Here is an 18,347-nt window from a genome sequence, read left to right on the forward strand (position 1 = left end):
AAAAACACCTAATTTTAGAAAGCAAAATTCTTTCAAAATGTAAGTTTAAATTACATTTAGTAATGTTACATTACTATTGTATTTACTCGTTTGGATTGCATTGCGGAATTATGAATAGTTGTTCTTAACTGTTAACTTGTTCTTAACTTGTTCCATACTGAATTACCTATGTCCTTTTTGTGTTTTTCAATTACTATGAACAAGAACATACAATATGCAATCTTCTTTAAACTCTAATCCTAAACTATTTTAGAATTTTTTTAGTCAAAAAAAAATCAAACTCATCCTTTCCAAACACAATATCTTATAACAATAGTTTAATAAGTGGTGGTAAAGGTATTGTCAATTGTTTTGCTAGTTATTTTTCAAGTGTATATGTAGATAATTTAATCACGCCAACATCTACAAATCAATTATCGTCCACTATCTCAAATAGTTTATAGTTGATATTAACCTACATTCATATACACTGAGCATTACCGACGTTCTGAATGAATTTGATATCATTAATAATAAAACAAGTCCAAGTCCAGATATGATATCTAATTGTTTCTTTATAGAATGCAAATTTGTTTTGGCTGTTCCGTTATTACTTTTATTTAATTTATCTCTTTCTTAAGGTTACTTTCCTTCAGACTGGAAAATTAGCCATGTTATACCAATCAAAAAAGGAAATGAATTGTCTAATATATTTAATTATCGGCCAATTTCCTTGATTTCTATTAATCCTAAAATATTTGAATCCTAAGTATCAAAAAAAAATTTATCCAATACTTGCACCAGTAGTAAATGATGATCAACATGGATTTATAAAGTGAAAATCAACAACGACTAATTTATTAATTATTCAAACATTTATTCTTGTTGCTTTTGCCAGGTTGACGTAATATATATATTGATTTTTCTAAAGCTTTCGATAAAGTAAATCATTCCCTTCTCTTTGAAAAACTTCAGTCTATTGGAATTTGTGATCCAATTTTATCATGGCTTATTTCATATGTCACTGATAGAAAACAGATTGTTACTTGTTCAAAACTTCATTTCGGAACCATACAATATTCCATCTGGCGTTCCACAAGGTTCTCATTTAGCTCCATTGTTTTTTATATTATTTATTAATGATTTACATTTTAATGACTCTGAAAAACTACTATTTGCTTATGATTTGAAATTATTTCGAGGAATAAAGTCATCCACAGATTCTGCATTGTTACAGAACGACTTAAATCGCTTATCAATTTGGTGTAAAAAAAACAAATTAAGTAACGCTAAATGTCGATAAATGTAAAGTAATGACTTTATCCAGGTCTCGTAATTCAGTTATTCATAATTATTATTTAGATAGTGTTAAAAACCTATATATTTTAATGACAGGTATTTGTAATTAAGTGTACCTATTTCAGAGTTTAGGTAATATTCATATAACTTTCATGTTAATAACAGCTAGGAAGTAATATAATATTTATATTATTTGTTTAATATGTGCTATTTGTTTTTGACAAAAATTAATTCTACCAATTATATTACTAATAGACGAATAAATTAGCTACTAATATCAATAAAAATAAATATATCAAAAAATATCCTTAAAAATATAGGGCGACAGACAGCCTCTGCTAGAATTGTTTTTTATATACAGTTGTACATACGTGCTTTATCATTGAAATTAAATTATACACATCATCTATTATAGTGACCTACTCAACTATAGAGTACCGAGGTATACTCAAAACCAGCTATTCAGTAGAAGGAAGTTCCTCATCCTTATTTTTACAACTAATTGTCATACTTGTTGTTAAACAAAGAACTGCTAAGAGAGTCATTTAATTGTATTCATAATACATGCATATTTAATAAATAATTTATTAAAATAATTATTACTATAGTTATTTTTCTATATATTATTTTATTGAACTCAATTTGAAGAACTATTTCTAACATTATTATCATAACAGACATTAAAAAAGAATATATAATAGAAGTTGAAATCCAATTTTTGTGTTAATTATTTATTACAGGCATTTCTATTTTAATAAATCTATACAACAATGGTAATGTGACCAAAATAACACTAAAAATGTTCATATAAATGTAAATCTTGTTAGGCGAATTTGAATCCTCTGTCCTTGTAAGATACTTCTCCAGTACGAATTAAATTTTCTCGACGGTCCTTTTATGGAAAATAATTTTTTTTAAATATTTTTATTAAAACTAATAATAACTAAAAATCTAAATTAATACATACACGTTCTTTCTTTATGAAATAAGTCAGACTAAAATATGGTATTACTATCATTAGTACACCTAAAAGTGAAGTCTTGGGTGTAGGCCTGAAAAATTCATGTTGCGTTGCTTTCAGAGACATATATCTTTGAATACCGACATCAAACTAGAAACAAATAATTATACTATATTAATAATAATTTAAGAAGTATTGTATGGATACATACCAGGGTTCCACCTTCCATTTTTATGTTTCGGTATGGATTCGATGTATGTTTTATATATTCTAGAGAGATAGCCTTTCGTAATTCATTTTTTTTCCGAATTAATTCGGGATCGGTTATAGTTTTGTAAGGAGCCCCGTGGGCCATTTCAAATTTCCTAACTTTACGTCCAAAAAATATCAATTGTTTTTATAGAAACTATAAAAAAGGCAAAAATTGAATATACTAAAGTTGATGAAAAAATAAAATTCTATTCTTTAATCAGTTGTAGACTTTTTTTTTTTATCAAATCACCTTTAAAATTGGAACACTGTGACCAACATTGTGAATAGAACATTTCTAAACGTTGAAATTGTAATGAGATTATGTAAACATTTTGAAATTTAAACTATTTAAGCGGGAAATTATATTTAATATGTATTGATATATAATTTATTAATATATTTATATATTATGTTCATAATCATTTCATACGCTTTTCAAGTTACTACGTAAAATAAAGAAATACAGTATACGCTCTACTTTTTTTTAATTTCCACTCACAAAAACTTATGATGAGGACCGATATATTACATATTCAAGTTTTTTGACAGAATGAAAAATTTTTTATCGACAACAATTTAAAACAACTATTAAAACTTGATATTGTTTTATGCCTATAATTTATAAATAGCTCAAAAAGAATCACAATATTTCGGAAATTTTATAGTGCATAAGAATTTCTATTACAAATATTCTGTGAAACTGATGCATCTATAACATAATAAATTATACTATAGGTACTGTAGGTACTTTCATATTACAACTTGAATTTATTATTTGCTTGGATAATAAAAACATTTTAGCAACCTAATGATGAAATTACTTGCGTTGTGACAGCCATTAATATCGTGCAAATTTTAATTTTAGCCATGCAAAGTCATACTAAACATTGGTGCAAACATTTTCCAATATTTCGAAATGGGCCGTGCTGTCGCAACGTAAGTCAATAGATAATTCATGCTGGAACCCAGCGCCGGATTTGGAAGAAATTACTTACCGGGCTATCCGCCTAGACCGGCCCAAATCACTGATTCAAAATTTCTTCAAGCCGGCCCAACTCTTTCGAATTTTCAACGGCCCACCGGGTTTTGTCCGGTAGCCCGCCCGGCTCAATCCGGGCCTGCTGGGACCAAATAATAGTTCATATTACTAACAGCATAGACCTAAAGGTTAAGTAATTTTTCTTAATATTTTGATACATGAAAATCGAATTTGGGGCGAGTAGTTTATAAGTTATAAGTATTTAAAGTTAGGATGAGCGGAGTGGAGTGGTACGGGGTTGCCCCGCGAAATGTTTGTCCACTTCTCCGCTCATTAAATCAAGCCGATCAAACTTAAAAAATTATAAGGATTAAATATTTAAATATTTTAAAAATATCATTTATTAATAAAAACGTTGTTTTATAAGCGACTTGAAACTATGTAAAAAAATCTACTTTTTGAAATAATAAGTGTTGTTTGATAAAAGAATCACCCGGTATAGGTTATTTATAGGTCTATGATTAATTGTATAATAAATGTATTTTTTTGGCAAAAATTAATTCAACTTATGATATTTCTTAATACTAATATTTAAATTAATTTATTATTATAATTGAAATAGAAATATTTCATAGGATATTCTTAGTAATATAAGCTGACTATCTTAGCTCAAAATTCCTTTTCACATTATAATGATATATCAATTAATTCAAATTTAACACATAAATAAATGTGACGAAATACACTCTACACCTACTGTACAGCAGAGCAATGCCCTACTTTAGTCTTTACTTTTTGATCATGGCTCTAAAACCAAAATTGATTGACTGAATTAAAACCATGGATTGGTAATCCAGCAACTTTAATTTTATAATACTTATTACTACAAAATAAAATACATAATTTTGCTTGCATAAATTGGCTCATGGTTACCTATAAATGTATTTAAGTTTTATATTTTGGAACTAGCCATCTGGGAACAAATCATATGAATTCAAACTTTAGTGAATTACCCAAAACTAAAGCATTTTTGAGGTATGGATGAGCATGCACAGACCGGGATTTCGGGAAGCTAGCCTACAATATTTTTGGGCCCTCTAACAAGACATGAACATATTTAATCAGCGGTATATAATAACCATAATAGTACCAAGTTCTATATTCCCTTGGATCCAATATCTATTCTAAGATAATTGCAATGTTTATTTATTATTTGTACTTTTGTAGTCAATAACATCTATATAGCTGTTAATTACATAATAAGTATTTCCACACAAATTAAAAATCTTTTATGTTTTATTATTTTTTTTATCACGAAACATGATATATTATTTATTTACCACATATAAAAAAAAATACATTTTATTTTAGTAACACAACATGTTGAAATACAAGACTCCTAAGCTCTGGGACTTAAATTTTATGGCCGTAATTAAAAAATGCCAGGGGTGTCAGGCACACCAGGAACCGAGGTGTGCACGCCTATGGATGCCAAGTACTATAATAGTATTTATGAAGTTACTACATCCACAGTAATTAGCAGTTCAGTACACAGGATTACAGGAAAAATGTGTCAATTAAGAAAAAATAAGTAACAAGATTTTAAGATCTAAAACACATTGTACTGAAACAATTATTTGGTTAACAAAATAAATTATAATAACAAATTTTAAAGAATAGTCTAGGTATATAATAAAAAAATATACATTTTTGTTGATTGCATCGTCAACCTTCAAGACAAATTATTAATACTCGTAGTAAATAATAAGTATACGTTACAATATTACATTATATAGTTTTTTTTGATATAGTTATCTGGTAATCGCTCAAGGAAAAACCAATGTAATTTATAATTGAATTACAAGATATTAGTCAAAAGCATAGGCAAAACTTATTATTTACTTGTTTCTAATTCAACAAAATATCCTATCACAATTGGAATACTATCAAATGAATAGGTAATAATATTAATATATAATATTTATACTACTTAAATTATGATCTTTTTTGTACGTGGTTTTTCAAAAGCTTCAATATGTCATTGTCGAATTCTTGTGGCGCTGGTTTAGATCCAATAGACCAAGCATATAAGTCCCATTCGTCAAATTTACTGTTAATCAATGCATCATACTTTTGTAACTGTTCACAGTTGAATGTTTTTAAATATTTGTCTGCAAATGTAGTAAAGATTATACAATTTTCTAATATTCCCCTTTTTCTAGATTGATATATGAGGCGGCTTCTCATCAAATCTAGTTCAGAATCTGAAGATATTTTAGTATCACCAGTTTGGGCATAACAGCGGTTCTTGATACCCATTAAAGGAGAATTTCTCTGTAAATATAAAATAAATAATTGTTTTTATTCTAAACATTTAGTTTAATGTTTTTGTATTCATAAAATGTGAATTATCAATTGAATCAGTATACTAACCATCAAGGAATATCTATAAAAATAAACAGTTCTTTTTAGCATGTTGATTGATATTTGAGTTTTTTAAATTAATCTCAATCGTTTAATTGTTCGTCGATTTTTCTAATAATTTAGTTTATTTTTGGTGTATATTTTGTAGTAGCGACGCAGCTTACAGCCTTACGCAATAAACTGAAATTATTGTTTTCCGTCTATGATATGCTTATCTGAACTCTGAAGGTGGCATAATCACAGAATAACTTTTTAATTCTGTGGCAAATTATATGATATCGCTTATCAATATGAATTATGATTATCACGGGCCACGGCCGTCTAACCCATAATTGAGTTACTCTATGATCTAACCACTTAAAATATGGAGTACAAGTATGGAAATATGGAATAGTTCTATTCTGATCCAAGAATATTAGGTAGCTGTCGCGGTGACGTATCACCTAGATCCCCAGTGGTTACCTTGTTGTTAAAATTTAAAATATACGTGTCGACGTATCGTACAGTATTCATAGCATTGGTATTGCCATTGAGGCAAATAGAGGGGGTTTGGGGGAACTTAGTCCCCCCAGTTAAAGATCTAGTAATTAGTATAAATTTTTACATTCTGTGGTACTAAGCAATATGGCCTATGGGGAGGGGAGCTTGAGTTCCCCCCCCAAAAAAAAAAATTTGCGCCTATGGGTATTGCATTTTGATATACAAAATACAGATAATGAAAACGCACAATGCAAGAAGGCACACGATCATTAAAAACAGGACACAACCTTCCATCTTCTCGATTTGTTATTTAAAACCATAGACCTCTATTAACTTAAGTATTATTTTAGTTGATAGGTCTATGCGTAATGTGTAAAATCACGATTTCCTATGGTTACCCTATATGGTAACCTTATAATATCTAGGCTATCTACCACGATGTAGAGAATCTTGGTGAATAAAAATGTAGGATTATATCTTAATCTGTGCTTGGTATATTGCCCTAGTATTATCACTGAACAATTATAGATATCCGTTCACCATCACCGCTATCACCACAGAACAAGTTTACAAGAAAATGCCTTTCCCAGTATTTTGAATTTTGAAACAACTCTTCAAAATTTGTTTTTGAATATTAAGAATTTAAAAATGTCAATAATATTGAAAAATGTAAGAACAAAGATTTTATAAATTACATGATGAATTCAAATGTTTTCATCATTAATTAGATAAATAGGTTAGTAGCTAATACAATTGGCAAAATATTGATACTTTTGACTCTGTCTTTGCCAACTATCAATCAAAAAACAATAATTAGTAATTTATCATTGCAAATAATATTCATTGTGTTTATTTTTGAAACACAGAACAGCCATGTGTTATTATATCAAAAATAAAAAAAATACGTGTATGGAGTGCCCCTTGTCTAGTTTGCCTATACCATGGGATATAGTATGGAACTGAGAATATCCTTCTTGCTTGTGATTGTTCTTGATAGTACATAACAGGCATAAACACTAGATCCAACTAACCAAGAATCTTTTGGGACACTGTGGCTGTTTCGTTAGATGGATTTAGAATGTACTGTTTTATGTCAGACTTGAAAAAAGCTACTCTGATCAGGTTTAAGCTGATTAGTAGTTAGTGGTAAAAAAAACACTCCTGAAAAGTGCCTCTTAGCCATCAGATACAAAACACATATTAAAAGAATATTATAAAGATTCATATTATATTACAATTAAACAGTTATAAATATTTTAAATTTTTATGTAAGATAGTTTACTATGATCAATATTATTCTCGTCTTCTGCACTAATCATTTCTACATCATTTTCTTGTTCTTCTTCGAGTAGTTTTTCTTCAGTTAACAAACGTTGTTTCAGTCCTGAAATAAACAAATCATTTTTAATATTACATTATTATTGTTCAATTACACATCTACATTAGAAAGATTATTATAGTTCCTCCAACACATTGAACTAAATGTACAATAATACATATTATCATTGATTATAAATACAATAGATTGCTCACTGGCCGGTTTTTTGGTGACACAAAATATTTACTTCCGGTAGATGGCGAGGCTATGTGACTACTAGCGATTACAATGTTAACCCAAGATTCCTAATACAGGCAGCCGTGTTAATGTGTTATTGGGGGCGGGCTTGTGGTTAGTAATGTCGGGTAACGTTGTAATCGCTAGTAGTTACGTCGCCTCACCATCTACCGGGAGTAAATAATTTGTCCCACCAAAAAACCGGCCAGTGAGCTACTATAGTAGTTATAATCAATGTTATTATATTATTATGCTAATTTTTTAGTTATCTAAAATTAAATAAAAATGATAAGTTAGAAGTAAAAATTTAATGTTTTTTGAGTGATCCAAACAATTTTCTTATAGTAAATACTCTAATCCAAATATAATAAAAAATAAATAGAACATAAAAGAATAAAAATATTTTTTATTTTTGGCAAAACTACCTTTGTTTAGATAAGATTCTTATGCTTCAAATATTTAACTGGTGATTAATACTAAATAAAATAGAAATAAATCAGAAGATTATGGCATCTTTTATCCTGCTTATTTATATGATATGCAGTAAAGCTTATTGAGTTTAGGGTTTTATAAGAAGAAATTGTCTCAAATTCACAGTAATTATATAATAATTATCATTTTTTAGGGGTCATAACAATATAATACGCATCATAGGTGTTAAATAACATGCATTGATGAATCCATTAGTTGTTGCTATTGGTAATAATACAGTTTGATATTTAATCACTGCCATTGGTAACCTAATCCATTATTTATAAATGACAGTGATGCAAAACAATAGTCAACTCCCTAGAATAGACAAATCTAGGAAAAAAAACCCTAAAGCTATAACTACCTAACTGTTGAATATAGCTATCAAAAAAACAATAATTAATAATAATTAGAAAATATAAAATTTGAATGATAATAAATTATTATATTATTATATAATATCGATAAATAAAAGGTAGGCACATATTATATTATATGATATTGCTGTATAAATATTTATTTGTAAGTACCCTTTAGTAATAATAATTAATAGTACAGTAAGTAGAATCTCAATTTGGCAAATATATCAGAGAAGTTTATTAAACTAATATAATGTTTTAAATGAGTTAATATTTTCAAAATTAAACATATTCCTGTTTATAAATTCTAACATATGTGATTTTTTAACATAAGCATTTAATGTAAAATACTACAGTTATCAATTTTATAATTATAAGAAATAACATTGCAATTATTTATATTTAGTGGAATGTAATTTTGACGACTCTAAGTAACAAATTCGTCTAGATTTTACTGTAAAATTAAAGTATCAGTTGAATACTTTTAATAGTCAAACATATTTAAATATATAATATTTATTTATTATAATATAATTTTGATGTCTGATCGAAAATTATATAACATCATAGGCGCAAATAGGGGGGACTTTAGGTGCTAAGCCCCCCAAACATTTCTTATATTTTGTTTTAAGCTTATTCAATATTATCAAAGTAAGGTCCCCCTCCCAAATCCTATTTGCGCTTATTCTAATCATATACAAAATCGATCTATTCATGAAAAATTGTCTATTTCATGAAGTGGAAACGGTAAATAATTTACTGTATCCACAAAAACTCTTACACAGTAATTTAATACATAAATATATAAGTTATGTTAAATTTAAAAAATAAAATAAGAAAGATTGTACGCTCAGCAAATCATGTTAGTTTAAAAATTGACGTGAATTGACCTCTTATAAAATTTAAAGGTAAGATTATTATCTAGGTAATATCGTGGGCTTTTTATTATATTTTGATTTTAAAGTGAGTTATGAGTATTTTATGATGTACAATTTTATATAAGTATTTGGTTTGGGGATTTTTATTCCATTTACCGAATAGACATATTGTGCATGTCAATATACATAATATCCGAGAGTGAAATTTATTTTAAACGATTGTTATTTGTTTTTATATTACCTGCAGCAGGTGATCTAATCAGTGACATATCTCTTTGGACTTCTCTGATATCTCTATGCTGTTCAACTTCACGTCCTTTACGTAATCGTTGCATTACATAGGTAGATTGGCGCTTCTTTTGAATTTCAGTGACTTTTTTAATTGCTTCCACTACACAAACAAATATTATTATATTAAATTATACACAAAATTTGTTCATTGTACAACAAACACAATTTAATAAATATATATATCTGTTATTTATAAACTATAGTTAGGGAATTCATAACTCTGTATAATATTGTAGTTTACATACTCGACATTTGCCAAAACTCTCTGTCATATTTCATAGGTATGTTACGTCTTTTTTCAATTTCAAATGATGGATCAACAGCTAATTCTTTACCAACAGCCTTGCGATATGCTTTAGTCCATCGTACACGCCTTGGGTTCTTCTTCTTTTGGAATGCTCTGTGACATTTCGAGCGACAAAATTTAAATACCTAAATCATAATCAAGACGTGAATAATTGTGTTTTAATAGAGTACGAAATTAAAATTATATATTTTATAAATCCGACGTACTTTACAATCATTTCTTACGAAATGCATTCCATGTCCTGGGTATATTTTGGACGAACAAAAATAGCAAGTGTCAATACGCATTATATCGTTATATGAAGTTGATTTAAATTATTAATATGTCCGACGTGAATCTATGAATTACACACTACACAGGACAGAACTACAGAAGGTAGTTTAGTTAGAGAACTTAATGTTTATTAATTGTTTAATACCTACTTCAATGTTAGTGCAAAATTGAAAATATAATGCGTGAATGCCGACAGTCGACATCGACATGTGCATGAAGCTTGATTGCTTGAAGAGTGATAACTGATAAGTGATAACCACTAACCAATTATTAACCACTCGTCAGTCGTCACATGACCACAATGTGTCATGACAAATAGGTATGTCAGCAACTCGTGAATACTGAATCGTGATACGCTGCGTATCATACGCATGTATGTGACGTAGCATTTCTCCAACTTGTTGAGCGTTACAGTGGTGGTAGATATATTTTCTATGAACATGATCTATATCACCGTGGGCATGATCACCAAAACACCAATTTTCCCCAGACTTTGCAGAAATAGTAAAGTAACAGTAAAGTTCAGTTAAAGTTAACCGACTGATAATAGATTTTATTACCGGCAGAATTCAAAAAGTGTCGAATAACTTTTATTAACCGAACATTGTAACTTGTAAGAACTTTACTGCCCTATAATAATAAATAGTAGTGGAAATAACATTTTTATCCATGATATTATTTTTTCTTTTAAGTCTGGAGAAATAAATGCATGCAGTAATCTAGCGTCATGGCATCATCCGATCATGTCTGTTTAGTGTTTTTTACTTTTTTATGAACGTGAAGCACTCGTTGTTTACCTAGTCATGGTTTCCCTTTCCCGGTCCCTACGACCCTAACATAGATAAGTATATTGTATAATATAACAGACCCTAGTGCCCCACCTCATCATCTAAGACTGTGCTTCAAATTGCAATGCTTATTGCTTTGTGACTAGTTTGTGCTTATTTTTTTTTTCATAATTTTGCTTTGAGTAATTGAGTATTAAAATAAAAAAATATAATATATAATATATTGCTAGTTACTAGTACGAGATGCCTTTCATATAATACATTATAAAAATGGTTAAGTATTGTTTTGTACCAAAGTGTACTACTGGTAACACTCAGTATGTCAAACAACAAAAAGCAAGTGGGTTAAGAAATAAAAGTTTATTTAAACCACCCAAAGTAAGAAATAAAAATAATTTTATGTTATTTATGAAAAAACATTTTCCTATTTAAATGTTTGTTACACATTTTATCTAGAATTCAGAGCTTTTTGCAAAATGGGCTAAAGCTATACCCCGAAAAGATAAGGTTCTCTCAGAAAATTCTTATGTATGTGAATTGCATTTTGAAGAGAATGATGTTCTAATATATGACGAGACTACTTTATTGGATGGAACAGTCAATATAATAAAAAGAATTAGACCTTTATTAAGAACAGGAGCAGTTCCATGTATATTTCCTAACCAACCATTAAATTCAACAAAACATAACAATAAGAGAAAACCTCCTACAGAAAGGTTATTCATTGAAAAAAATAAATCTAAACTAATTCCAGCACGTTCTGATACGAGTGAAATGCAATGCTCTGAAAAAACCAACCAACAATTTTCTTTTCAGTATTTAAAAGAAAACCTTAATCAATTAGAAAAACCTGATAGTCAATGGATGTTTGAATTAAAAGATGATGAAGTAGAGCTTGTGAGATGGAATCGTGGATCTTCAAAAAGAATAACAATTTCAAATGACTTAATAGTAAAAGTAATCAATTATTTAGTCAAAAATAAAGTTAAAAAAACTTTTATGCACATATCTGCAGGGGTGTATTGGAGCGTATATGGCTTATATTCATAACAATATTTTTAAAAAAAATTTGTACACATGAAAAAAATATTAATTTTATAAGTATATGGCAATGAATATATTATTTTATTATTTGTATTTTTTCTTTGTAAATTCTATTTGGTTACTCTGTAGTCTGTACCATCCCTACACCGCTCGAGTACCATATAATGTAATCATACATATAGAGGTCTTTGAAATACTTCGACTGCTGAAAATATTTTCAGTGGATAGTGGATACAGTTATATTTATATTATAAGACAAGTTACGATAAGTATGGATAATTTGTAAATTATTCGTGTTTTTTTATATTGTTAGAGAACTAAAGAGTAAGTTACAAAAGTATGTTTTTTAATTGATTTTCTAGCACAAGGGAAAACATTTTTGATATATATTTTAGGAAAATATAGCTTTTACTCAAAATATTATTTACCAATACATCCCTGCAAATCTAAAATGTTATTCCATATTAAATTCATATTATTCTAATTCTATATTCATTAAATGTTGACAGATTTTTTTTAGTGGTATTGAAATTTTATTTGATCACATTATTAATACAATTTTATTGAGCATGAATGAAACAAATAAGTTATTGAAATATATACATTCTTTAATAGAATGTAAAGGAATAATGACAACAGAAAATAACATTACCAGGTAAAAAATGTGATGTATAAAATTTATTGTTTTTCTAATTTACATATAGAAATAATATTAGTTGTTAAATAACGTATCTTACCTATATATGTTTCTAGACGGTCTATTACATGCAAGGGTTATGTTGAAATACGTCTAGGGCAACGTGGACCCAAGAGTAATTATTGTTTTGACTGCAGGGTAGCTCGAAAACAAATGGCTGATAGTTTGAGGAAAAAAGTATTCAAACTTGAAAATAATATTTAAGAAAAATTTTCCGACCTTAGAAATAAGGTCAGTTATACTCCATTCAGTTCATCTTGGCCATTGACGACCGTTACGATTACTATCTTATAATGTAAAGTAATACCAACTGTGTTGGTAACTGTGACGTCAGTCGATGGCCAAGATGAACTGGATGGGTTATATAATATAATTTAATATTATTAACACTACTTAAAATAATCTAATATGAGTTTTTAAATACAAATTAAAAGGTTTATATTATAATTAGGGCTAGGAATATAATACTCAAAGAAAAATTTTATGCCCAACAATTTAAAATAATGTACCTATAAAATGCATTTAATTTTTTTTTATTTTAAACTAGTTTTTAACTAAAATATTTTTAAATTAAATTATTTAAAAATTTGCAAAGATTGAACAATTTCTAACCTTGTATATTGAGTATGGTTAATTTTTAAAAAGGACTTATTACCATTTAATTTTCCATCGCCACTCGTAATCTCGATTTTTACTAATATTCGATCGGGTAAAACCCTTGTAAGCCAGTTACAAAGGTACTTTTTTAAAAAATCTGATTTTAGTATTATATGCCATAAAATGCTTTTAAAACAAAAAAAAATAAACAATGCACAGTGCAATGAAATCCCAGTCCTAATTATAATATACAATATAAGAACCAAATTCAACAAATAATACAAGTATAATGAAGAATACATTTTTAATTTTCAAATAATTATAAACTCTTCTATTATTATTAAAAATATGTTTTTGCCATACACCATTATGTTACTTAGCTACTAATTACTACATAGCACATACTTAGATAATTATATATTAGATTCATATTAATTGTAACATTTAATTTTAAAATTGTAATTTCAGAATTATTTTTATACATTGTTTCAATCATTACAGAATATTTTTATAATATCAAAAACCTTTTAGATTTTAATTGTGTATACTATTTTGTCAATTTGTTATAATAAATGTTTAGAATATATCTAATAATATAATTTATATATTATACTTATAGTAATAAATATTAATTGTATTAATTATAAATTATAGTCAATATCTACTTAGGTCCACGGCTGTTAGTCAAAAATATTAACTCTGCAAACTTGGGAAAATAATTTGAATAACCAAAATTAGCATAGGTAAATAATCTTTATTAGGCATATTACACTATACAGGATGATTTTTTAAGCATGCTCATCCTATTGTTATGCTTAAGTTATACATATTCTGAATTTTGGAATTTTTAAATACATGTAGAGACCATATTTTTGAATACTTGAATTTTTTTGTACCACTTAAAGATGATCCTGTGACAATACAAACTTCTTTTTTCAAATAGGAACCCCCCTTTTCACTTTTAATTATTCAGCAGATATTTTTTTGAGAATTTTGGTATATCTAAATTAAAACGGGAAAAATCTTCTTGAAAACTGACAATGTCCGTAAACAGCTCAAAGTGTCAACATTTTATGGTAAATAGTAAATGAAAATATAAACATTCAGTCAAATTGTCATGCATCTACAATGGTTTGTTTTTGATTTACAACAAAATAAGAAAACCGCTACATGGGAAATCGGGTAAATATCCAATGTTGTAAAAATATATAATTTCAAACGCTCATAAAAATTTAATTTGATTTTCTTGTAGATATTATTTTTTTGATAAAGATAGACATACTTATTAAGAATTTTGTATTACATTTTAAAATCTTAGATTTAAAAAGAAAAATTTTTATGAATTTCTAACCCACAATAATTTGCTAATTTTCGTGTTTTTCCCCGTATTTTGTCAATATTTGAACTTTAAATGCTTATAAAAAAAAACTGCGACTAAGGCAAGACCGGCTCAAGGGAAAATAGTGGACTAGGCAAAATCAAATTTTGCCGCCTTTAACAATAGAATATTATCAGTATTTTAAAAATGCCGCCCTCTTACTAATGTGCAGCTTAAGTGCCGCCCTATGACGCATGGGCCTATGTCGCCTACTCCTTGAGCCGGGCCTGGACTAAGGATTATTAATATTTTTCAAACGTCATTGTAACAATATAGTAGGAGTTTTGTATGAAATTTTCAAACTTTTTCATCCAACAATTAAAGTTTTATTGACATTCATTGAAAAAAAAATGGAAACTGAGTTTATTCGTAAACAGCTCAAAACATAATCAAAATATTTTAAAAATTTTTTCATGTATAGAAAAGGCTAACTTAAACATTCAGTGAAAATGTCATGTATTTACGATCATTTGTTTTAGAGTTACACCAAAAGCCAAAAACCGATTTTGCGTAAAAAAACATTTTTCCTTCATTTTTATTATGTTTTTCCGGGTGCTTTTGAAAGCTATTGGGAATTTAAAATTTTGACCTCCCATAAGTACTAAAACTAGATTCACTTTCCCATCGAACAAGATACTGAAGTTGAAAATCGAAGCATTATTTCGACTACTAATCGTTGACACAGACACAAAAATAAAAAATAAAAAAACACATCATTGTAAAATCAATATATTCATCATTCAACTCAGAATATCAAATTTCAAAAAAAAAATGTAATGTTTTTAATTTAAATACTATTTTTAATACTAATTACTATTATTGTTTAACCCTTTCAGTCCCAAATTAAATTTTTTTCATTTAAAATTAAAATAATTATTTTAACAATTATAATAATAAAATAATAAACACATAAGTGCTTTAATAATATTTTAATAGTTTCATCAATTTTGAGATCAAACAAAAAAATTCAATACGTTTTAGATTCTGAACGGAGTGATGAATTGTATTGATTTTACATCGATGTGCAGGGGCGGACTGGCAGGGCGGGTAAGTGGCCATACTCACCCAGGCCCTCTAAAAATTTTATGTTCGGGCCTCGAGTTATATATTTGTTATTTTTAAAAAATTTTCAATTCCACACCGTAATTATTACCGTGAAAACAAAGAATACAATATTACAATACTATTTACAAAAATAAAACAACTGGAACAGTCCAACTGCGAAGGCTATAAAAGTTATTTTAGATTCATTTTTGGAATTTGGGTTAGGATTAGGGTTAAACCCCTTTCAGTCCCAAATTAATTTTTTTGCTTTTTTCTTGAATAAGTGTTCCGGAACTTCTACCAATACTATCTAACGTGTATCATAATAAATAAATTGAAAAATTATTAAAAATCACTCTGTTCAGAATTTAAAATGTATTGAATTTTTTTGTTTGATCTCATAATTGATTAAAATATTATTAAAGCACTTTTGTGTTTATTATTTTATTATTATTATTGTAGTTGAAATAATTATTTTAATTTGAAATATATAAACTATTATGTATAAATGGTACGATTAGAACATCAAAAATAGGAGAGATAAGTGGCAGCAGTGGCGCACACTCAAAAATAAACAGAGGTAGCATATTGAATGGAAAAATACCACCCACCCACCAAGTCACTTTCAAAAACAGACCCGCGAGGACTTCGCCCCCACACCCCCTTAAGTAGAATTGTATATACGGAACCTTGTTATATTTCGTTTACCTTTCGTTTTATTTAAGTTCAACTTTTTTTTACCACATGAACACAACAAGTCTAAACCAATATTTGAAATTTGAATTCGACATTTTGTAGGAAATCAAAAATATTATAATTGTGCACTATGCCACTATAATAATTAATAATGAAAAACAATAGCTCACAACACTATAACACAGTGAATTGTGATTTGTAATGACTAATAACGTAGCTGTGCTAGCTGTGTGAATGGCAAATTGTACGTTCTGTGTATGGCATAATATGTCATCGTCCCATCGATATACGAAATACAAAATTATTATTGTGAATTACATATAAATCCAGTTTAAATCCAAATTTCATAGCCAGGGCTGTCTGTATACCTGTATATTCTATAGTATACACTATCCGTGTATTTTTAGAATAATAGGTCGATCGTCGCTACACGATGATTCGGACTTACAGAGCTTATGGTGCTTAAGGCGGCGGAAGGCCTATAATATACGCCGCACGTCATTATCGTTTATAATCAGAAGTCAGAACGGTGATGGAAGATGCTCGTATTATGAATTTACAATGTATTATGTTGTTCGTCGAAAATAGAAATATAATCCAGACATTTACACGATTACACGAATCATTGATTTAATAATTAATTTATATATTATAAAATTAATATTTAAAATATTTTATAACATAATTTTGATAAATCGTTCATCTTTATACATTAGCACAAAGCCTCAAACAAATTATTTTATTATTAAATATTCCGACGTATTCGCACTGTATAATAGGAATGCCTATCCCGAATACCGATTTGATTGTATTCTGTAACACCGTGAAGGCGTGAAAACATGCGCAGGACCGGCTCAAACAAAAATAGTGAACCAGGCAAAATTAAATGTTGCCGCCCCTAACAATATAATATTATCAGTGTTTTGAAAATGCCGCCCTAGCTATGTCGCCTACCCCTTGAGCCGGGGCTGAACACGCGAATCTATTCTGTGATGTTATAGATAATAAAATACTCATTAGTATTTAGTCAGTTATACCTACTTACCTCTTATTAGCTTTTAGTTTGATGGCTATAGCATATATATTATATAATAGTTTATTTTCAATATTTTTATACATAGAAGAATTGTTACTTTGTGGATATTTTGGGGGCATGGGGACACCCACCCACCCACAATAAAAATCAGGGGTATCAGCTGCTACCCTTGAACCCTCCAGTGTGCGCCACTGAACTGGCAGATTTCAACTTAACCTAAGTGGCGGGAGAATACTTTTTTAGCGGGCGTCAACTAAACCTGTACTGTAATAACTATTGATCACAATATAAATAATTTGTAAAAATGATCCAAGTATAATGAATACTACATCTAATTTTACATATACCTTATATTTTTGAAATCCATGTTTTATAATTATTATCCTTAGTACAAACATTTTAATACCCAGAAACTACTTATTAGAATGTTAATTTAGTATTTAGTAGTGAATAAGTAAGCCTGTTATGATGGCCAAAGTGTCAGACTAACAAATAACATAAATGTGTCAAAAAAATTGATACAGTTTATCTGTTATAATAATAATAATTATGACATCCT

At 28.2% G+C, this 18,347-nt stretch overlaps 4 protein-coding genes across 5 annotated transcripts; 1 reads left to right on the forward strand and 3 right to left on the reverse strand.

Annotated features, from left to right (window-relative positions):
- Positions 1–1,886: 1,886 nt before the first annotated feature.
- On the reverse strand, positions 1,887–2,722 carry LOC132938754 (NADH dehydrogenase [ubiquinone] 1 beta subcomplex subunit 4). Its single transcript, XM_061005774.1, has 3 exons — positions 2,451–2,722; positions 2,246–2,389; positions 1,887–2,170 (listed from the first exon to the last, which is right to left on the reverse strand). The coding sequence occupies exons 1-3, from the start codon at positions 2,592–2,594 to the stop codon at positions 2,102–2,104; spliced, it is 357 nt and encodes a 118-aa protein (XP_060861757.1). The 5' UTR covers positions 2,595–2,722; the 3' UTR covers positions 1,887–2,101.
- Positions 2,723–5,070: 2,348 nt separating this feature from the next.
- Positions 5,071–6,112, reverse strand: LOC132938694 (succinate dehydrogenase assembly factor 2-B, mitochondrial-like). Its single transcript, XM_061005680.1, has 2 exons — positions 5,904–6,112; positions 5,071–5,804 (listed from the first exon to the last, which is right to left on the reverse strand). Exons 1-2 carry the CDS (start codon positions 5,943–5,945, stop codon positions 5,466–5,468), a joined length of 381 nt encoding a protein of 126 aa, XP_060861663.1. The 5' UTR covers positions 5,946–6,112; the 3' UTR covers positions 5,071–5,465.
- A 1,471-nt stretch (positions 6,113–7,583) lies between these two features.
- LOC132939200 (probable ribosome biogenesis protein RLP24) lies at positions 7,584–11,013 on the reverse strand. 2 transcript variants are annotated; one of them, XM_061006258.1, is made up of 5 exons: positions 10,658–11,013; positions 10,442–10,601; positions 10,174–10,360; positions 9,879–10,028; positions 7,584–7,758 (listed from the first exon to the last, which is right to left on the reverse strand). In XM_061006258.1, exons 2-5 carry the CDS (start codon positions 10,520–10,522, stop codon positions 7,631–7,633), a joined length of 546 nt encoding a protein of 181 aa, XP_060862241.1. In that variant the 5' UTR covers positions 10,523–10,601; positions 10,658–11,013; the 3' UTR covers positions 7,584–7,630. The 2 variants fall into 2 exon arrangements, with proteins under 2 accessions (XP_060862241.1, XP_060862240.1); XM_061006257.1 differs by having other exon boundaries at positions 10,442–11,006.
- Positions 11,014–11,264: 251 nt separating this feature from the next.
- On the forward strand, positions 11,265–15,872 carry LOC132939199 (uncharacterized). The gene is made up of 4 exons (XM_061006256.1): positions 11,265–11,674; positions 11,753–12,253; positions 12,850–12,995; positions 13,094–15,872. The coding sequence occupies exons 1-4, from the start codon at positions 11,567–11,569 to the stop codon at positions 13,239–13,241; spliced, it is 903 nt and encodes a 300-aa protein (XP_060862239.1). The 5' UTR covers positions 11,265–11,566; the 3' UTR covers positions 13,242–15,872.
- Positions 15,873–18,347: the final 2,475 nt, after the last annotated feature.

This window comes from Metopolophium dirhodum, chromosome 2 (assembly GCF_019925205.1).
Source record: "Metopolophium dirhodum isolate CAU chromosome 2, ASM1992520v1, whole genome shotgun sequence".
Taxonomy (NCBI): Eukaryota; Metazoa; Arthropoda; class Insecta; order Hemiptera; family Aphididae; genus Metopolophium; species Metopolophium dirhodum.

Coding starts and splice junctions, on each gene's coding strand:
- LOC132939199 (XM_061006256.1), top strand. CDS start 11,567: ATGGTTAAGTATTGTTTTGTACCAAAGTGTACTACTGGTAACACTCAG. Junction 11,675..11,752: donor GTTTATTTAAACCACCCAAA/GTAAGAAATAAA, acceptor CATTTTATCTAG/AATTCAGAGCTTTTTGCAAA. Junction 12,254..12,849: donor CAAATGACTTAATAGTAAAA/GTAATCAATTAT, acceptor AAATGTTGACAG/ATTTTTTTTAGTGGTATTGA.
- LOC132938694 (XM_061005680.1), bottom strand. CDS start 5,945: ATGCTAAAAAGAACTGTTTATTTTTATAGATATTCCTTGATG. Junction 5,805..5,903: donor TTTATAGATATTCCTTGATG/GTTAGTATACTG, acceptor TTATATTTACAG/AGAAATTCTCCTTTAATGGG.
- LOC132939200 (XM_061006258.1), bottom strand. CDS start 10,522: ATGCGTATTGACACTTGCTATTTTTGTTCGTCCAAAATATACCCAGGA. Junction 10,029..10,173: donor AGAGTTTTGGCAAATGTCGA/GTATGTAAACTA, acceptor TTGTTTGTGTAG/TGGAAGCAATTAAAAAAGTC. Junction 7,759..9,878: donor GATTAGATCACCTGCTGCAG/GTAATATAAAAA, acceptor TGTTTATTTCAG/GACTGAAACAACGTTTGTTA.
- LOC132938754 (XM_061005774.1), bottom strand. CDS start 2,594: ATGGCCCACGGGGCTCCTTACAAAACTATAACCGATCCCGAATTAATT. Junction 2,390..2,450: donor AAATGGAAGGTGGAACCCTG/GTATGTATCCAT, acceptor ATTTGTTTCTAG/TTTGATGTCGGTATTCAAAG. Junction 2,171..2,245: donor ATTTCATAAAGAAAGAACGT/GTATGTATTAAT, acceptor TTTCCATAAAAG/GACCGTCGAGAAAATTTAAT.